Consider the following 6,084-nt stretch of genomic DNA (forward strand, 5'->3'; position numbering starts at 1 on the left):
AGAGTTTCGGGAATCGGGGTTGGGCTTAAATTCAAAAAATGACCGTGTCGTGAAGGCTGGAATGGTTTTCAATGTCACCCTCGGTTTTCATAATCTCCAAACAGAGACTAATAACCCAAAGACTGAGAAGTTTTCCTTGTTGCTAGCTGACACAGTTATTGTTGTCAGTGAGAAGCCTCCTGAAGTTTTGACATCCTCCTGCTCAAGGCAGTGTAAGGGATGTCTTCTACTCTTCAACGCAGGGATGAGAGGAACGAGCGTCCAAAGCCCAGGTCAGCATCAAAAAGGAATGAGCCATATTTGTCATCTAAAGCAACACTGAGGTCAGAGAACCAGGAATCTAAAGAGGAGCAAAGGAGACAACATCAAGCAGAGCTTGCTCGTCAAAAGAATGAGGAGACTGCTAGAAGGCTAGCTGGCGGTGGGTCCGGAAATGGCAATGGGCGGGGCCTTGTGAAACCATCAAGCGAGTTGGTTGCTTACAAGAATGTCAATGATATTCCCTTCTCAAGGGAACTTGTTATTCAAGTAGACCAGAAGAATGAGGCTGTCCTCTTACCTATCTATGGAAGCATGGTGCCTTTTCATGTTGCTAGTGTGAAGAGCGTGACAAGCCATCAGGACAATCGAACATGCACTATCCGTATAATTTTCAATGTGCCGGGTACTCCATTTAGCCCTCATGACGCGAACTCAATCAAGAATCAAGGTGCAATTTATTTGAAGGAGATTACATTCCGCTCCAAGGATCCGAGACATAGCAGTGAGGTTGTACAGCAGATCAAAACCCTAAGGAGGCAAGTAGCATCAAGGGAGTCAGAGAGAGCAGAGAGAGCCACCTTGGTTACCCAGGAAAAGCTGCAACTTTCAACCAATAGAATGAAGCCTATGAGGTTGCCTGACTTGTGGATTCGTCCTTCTTTTGGTGGTCGTGGGAGAAAACTCACCGGAACTCTAGAGGCTCATGTTAATGGCTTTAGGTATTCAACATCAAGGGCTGACGAGCGAGTAGAAATCATGTATGGAAACATTAAGCATGCTTTCTTTCAGCCTGCTGAAAGAGAGATGATTACTCTTCTTCATTTCCACCTTCACAATCACATTATGGTGGGAAACAAGAAGACCAAGGATGTACAGTTTTATGTCGAAGTGATGGATGTCGTCCAGACTTTAGGTGGCGGAAGAAGATCAGCTATGGATCCTGATGAGATTGAGGAAGAACAACGAGAGAGGCAGAGAAAGAATAGGATAAATATGGATTTCCAAAACTTCGTCAATAAAGTACATGATCACTGGGGCCAACCACAGTTTAAAGCTATGGATCTGGAATTTGATCAGCCATTGAGAGAACTCGGGTTCCATGGGGTTCCTCACAAAGCTTCAGCTTTCATGGTCCCAACCTCGACTTGCTTAGTGGAGCTCATAGAAACTCCATTTGTGGTGATCACTTTAAGTGAAATCGAGATTGTGAATCTTGAAAGGGTTGGGCTTGGGCAAAAAAATTTCGACATGACCATCGTGTTTAAAGACTTCAAAAGAGATGTATTTCGTATAGATTCTATCCCCTCATCATCTCTCGATGGAATTAAGGAATGGCTTGATACAACCGACCTCAAGTACTATGAGAGCAGGCTTAATCTAAACTGGCGCCCGATTCTGAAAACAATTACTGATGATCCTGAGAAGTTCATTGAAGATGGTGGATGGGAGTTTTTGAACATGGAGGTGAGCGACTCAGACTCAGATAACTCTGATGAGTCTGATCAAGGTTATCAGCCAGATGAAGTACAATCTGAATCTGATTCAGAGGAGGAGGCTTCTGACAGTGAGTCGTTGGTGGAGTCTGATGAGGATGAGGAAGACGATTCTGAGGAGGATTCTGAGGAGGAGAAAGGGAAAACATGGGAGGAGTTAGAGAGGGAAGCTACTAATGCTGATAGAGAGCATGGTGATGAATCTGATAGCGAAGAAGAAAGGCAGAGAAGGAAGGTCAAAGCCTTTGGCAAGTCTAGGAAACCAGAACCAAGAGGCCCCCCTCCCAAAAGATCGAAGTTCAGGTAAGAAAAATTGACAATTGTTTATGTTTTCCAAATATATATATTCATATATATATTATGGCTGCTACCTTGCTAGAATGTGTAGAACTAGAACCTGATTTTTAGCCATGGTAGAGGCACAAAATCGTTGGATTTCACTGTCGGCAATAGAACTAGCTTTGGATCTGTCATTCCACAGTTCATACGTTATAGTTACTGTTGTATCTGTCACCTAGCGGTTGATGGGGAGCCCTGAAAGATGTGTATTATATACTTCAACAAGATTTATGTTTAATCTGCATGTTTCTTTCTTTTGTTTAGTTTGGCTTTTGCCTGTGTTACCGTCAAAGTGAGACTAATATATCTCTAAGGAATAAATATTTAGGGATTCCTCTACTCATCAGCATGGTTCATTTTTTGTGCGACGCTGTTTAAAACAAACTAGTGGAATTTGGTGAGGTAGGGCATATTTTTCTGAAGAATCCTCATCTTTTGACTTTTCTTCTCTTATACTTTTAAGCTCAAGGAGAGTAGAGGAATCCCTAAATATTCATTCATTGGATATATATTAGTCTCATTTTGATTGTGAAAAGTGAGTATGCTTCCAAAAATTTATTTCTTCCTATTAATTACTCTTATTAAAAGAAACCCTTGATTAGTAAAAAATAAAGAATTAAACAAACATCAAAGTAATATGCAGAGAAATATTGATTTCATTGTTTTTTCAGTGTATTACAAAATTTAAGGAAAATGTGGGGAAGATGGGATCTTGGGTCCAGACTATATTCTGGAGCCCTCCTTCCTTTCAAAAAAATAAAAATAAAAATAAAAATAAAGAATAATATAGAGAACCTTGTTATTGTATTCTTCACACTTCAAGCCTCTCTCTAATTTCTCTCAATCTTTTATCTCTCTCTTTCCTATATTCTTTTGTGTGACGAGAGGGATGTCTATTGATATGGAAGCCTAGAAGAAGTTGTCGCTAGGTGTTGGAAAGAGATTGGTGGGGGAGTTATGATAACTCAACTCCTATTGACAGTTTTCTCATCAAAACCACCTATTATATCTACTTATCACAATCAGCGTATCTTTCTCTGCCTTTCGCCTCTCAAGTGCTTATCATATTTTAAATTTTGTGTTCTTTATCATAAGTTTTATGACGAGCCCACCTACCTTCAAGCTGAAATTAAGATTATATGAGGGTGAGTATCATTGAGTTAAATTTTATTGCGAAGGCTTGTGAGTACATGACAATACAAATGACATGTGCCCTCAAGTTAGAGAATTTGGTTTATATGAAGTGGTAAGACATGTGTCTTTGTGTTGGATTAGTAGAGAGTGCACGTACTCTCAAGCTTAACTCTCAAATTTACATGACGTTCTATCATCCTCACATTGGTTTTAATTTATGTGGTACTATCGTCTTCACAATAGGTTTTATTGATAAGCCTTGTTGTGATCATCAAATTTAACAAATATAAGGAGGAAGACATTGCCTCTCAATTAATTAATATGGAGGAGCTACTCTTAAGTTAACTTTTATAGTTGAATATATAAGGTGTAGGTATCCTCAAATTGATTTTATTATCAAGGTTATCTAAGGCTCCGTTTGGCAAAGGGTTAAGGAAGAGGGGTTAAAGAGAATGATTAACGTACTTAACCCATTTGATAATTTAAAGGACTAAATTATTAACCCGTTAAATAAGTTTTATTTTAGCCATTGTGATCAGTTTTAGTGTTTGGGAATAACAATGATTTTGAGTATTTTCTTTATAATTGGAAGGGTTAACTCTTAATCCTTCTAAATAAGAGTATTAGTAAACCCCTTATTTTGAGGGGTTAACTCATTTTAATCCCTCTAGAGGGGTTAGCTTAACCCTTTTATATTTTTTATGTTTGACAAATTATGGAGGGTTAACTCACTTTAACCATTGTATAGATTTTTTGTGTTTGGCTGGTTAAGAAGGGGTTAAGTGTCTTTAACCCCTCACTTAACCCTTTGCCAAACGGTACCTAAAGGTATTAAACCCCCTTTGATTAATAAATCTAGTGGCTTGTTGAGAAGTGAAATTTTTTCATGCGTCTTCAAATTGTCGCCATTGGGGTTACATGCTCTGTTTTTTTTAACCGAGTGCATGAGTCTTAAGTTGTGTGTGAGTGTGTGTTTTGAAACCCATGCTATATCTTGGTTAAAAAAATAGTTTATACGGTTGAGAAGGCCTTTATCAACTGTGTATTTTAGCAAAATTATCTCTTAACCTTTTCTGTTTAAAGATACACATGAACTTCATCTTTTCTTTAGCTACATGTGTTATTACAGAGAGTTTTTTTTCTTGCCGGATTGCTATGAATTTTGTTTTAATAATTGGCTTTGTGTAAGTTCACTTATTTCAAATATGAGTCCTCATTTAATTCAAATTGTTATGTAGAAGATAGAATCATATTTAAAAGGGATATTAACAAATTTTAGGACAAAATCCTAACAGAATTTGAAAAAAATTTCAATCTTAGTACATAAATTGTATATACCCCACTCAATTTTAATTGATGCTTTATTATGTGCTTCATGAGATCTGCAGGTAATTTATTTATTTATTTGCTCTCGTCCCCTCCATGCGCTTTCTAAACTTTTTTTTCGTCTTTTTTTTCTTGTCTACTTCGCCTTCTCATCTTCTTCTCTACTTACCCTTCTCATCTTCTTCTCATCTTCTTCTCATCTTCATAAACTTTTTTCTTTCCTGCGTCCGTTCCCTGGCTGTGATCTCTTCATCCTTTTTTTTTATCTTCTTCTCCTTTTTGTCCTCTTCTCCTTATCTGTTTGCATAGTCTCTCTCTATAGCTTCCTTATTTTTAATTAGGGCATGTTCGTTTGCCTTAAAAAAAATGGGAAATCAAAGAAATAGAAAACTATTTCTAAGAAAAATGGGTTTTTGAATTGTTTGGTTGGCTAAAAAAAAAAGGAAATCAAAGAAATGGAGATGAGATGAGATGAGTTGTCACATTATTATTGGATGATGTGAGTGATTTTTTAAGAAAACTAGTTTTGATGTTATTCGGTTGGCGAAAAAATAAAGAAATGAATTATAAGAAACTTATTTCCTGTAGTTTTGTTGTTTTCTTTTGTTTGGTTCATTCTTAAAAATAAGAAATGAAATGAGATGAGATGAGTTGTCATTGTATTATTGGGTGATGTGAAGAAAGATTAAGAAAAGTGTTTTCACAACTTTTTGGGATGAAAACTAAGAAATGAAATGTTAATGAGATGAGGTGAATTATTATAATATTTTATTCGATGATGTGAGTGATTTGAAATGATGAAAAGAGATGAGTTGAGTGATGTTTGGATGAAAATAATATTTTATTAGATGTGATGGATGAGTTGTTAGATGAAAATAATATTTTATTAGATATGGTGGATGAGTGGTTAGATGAAAATAATATTTTATTAGATGATGTGGATGAGTTGTTGGATGAAAATAATATTTTATTGGATGTTGTGGGTGAGTTTTAGGGATGGAAATGGAAGAAATGAGTTATTTTGAGATTTCCACCTTTTCCATTTCCATTTCTTGGTTTTTAGGAAATAAACGAACAGGCCCTTAGTTCAAAGCACAGGCCACGTGAATTTCGTATTCATAATTAGTATGCTATGCTGGATAAGTTGTTTTGGCATAGTTCTCCTGGGTTGTTACGAATTGGAGGTGTAACTTTTGCTAGCTAGTGCCTCCGACTCTTAACGAAGTGCCATATACCTTATATTATATATGGCCGTCCAGTGACTATATATCAACCCATATTTATTTTTGATTTTTTTAACCAAGTCTGTATTTTTGAACTTTAATAATTTGATGCATGTTGAATCTGAATATTGATACTTGCTGAATGTGTATCTTAACGAAGTGCCATATACCTTATATTATATATGGCCGTCCAGTGACTATATATCAACCCATATTTATTTTTGATTTTTTTAACCAAGTCTGTATTTTTGAACTTTAATAATTTGATGCATGTTGAATCTGAATATTGATACTTGCTGAATGTGTAT

The 6,084-nt window shown here is 36.3% G+C and overlaps 1 protein-coding gene across 1 annotated transcript in view; it reads left to right on the top strand.

The window, feature by feature from the left end:
- LOC109850419 (FACT complex subunit SPT16-like) overlaps window positions 1-2,356 on the top strand; it is a 6,602-nt gene extending 4,246 nt beyond the window's left edge. The window contains 2 exon segments of the mRNA XM_020420437.1: window positions 1-238; window positions 241-2,356. The exon segment at window positions 1-238 is cut by the window's left edge and continues 1,105 nt beyond it. Of these exon segments, the coding sequence (XP_020276026.1) occupies window positions 1-238; window positions 241-2,061 (2,059 nt within the window). The 3' untranslated portion in view covers window positions 2,062-2,356.

The sequence above is a fragment of the Asparagus officinalis genome, chromosome 7, assembly GCF_001876935.1.
Source record: "Asparagus officinalis chromosome 7, Aspof.V1, whole genome shotgun sequence".
Lineage (NCBI taxonomy): Eukaryota > Viridiplantae > Streptophyta > Magnoliopsida > Asparagales > Asparagaceae > Asparagus > Asparagus officinalis.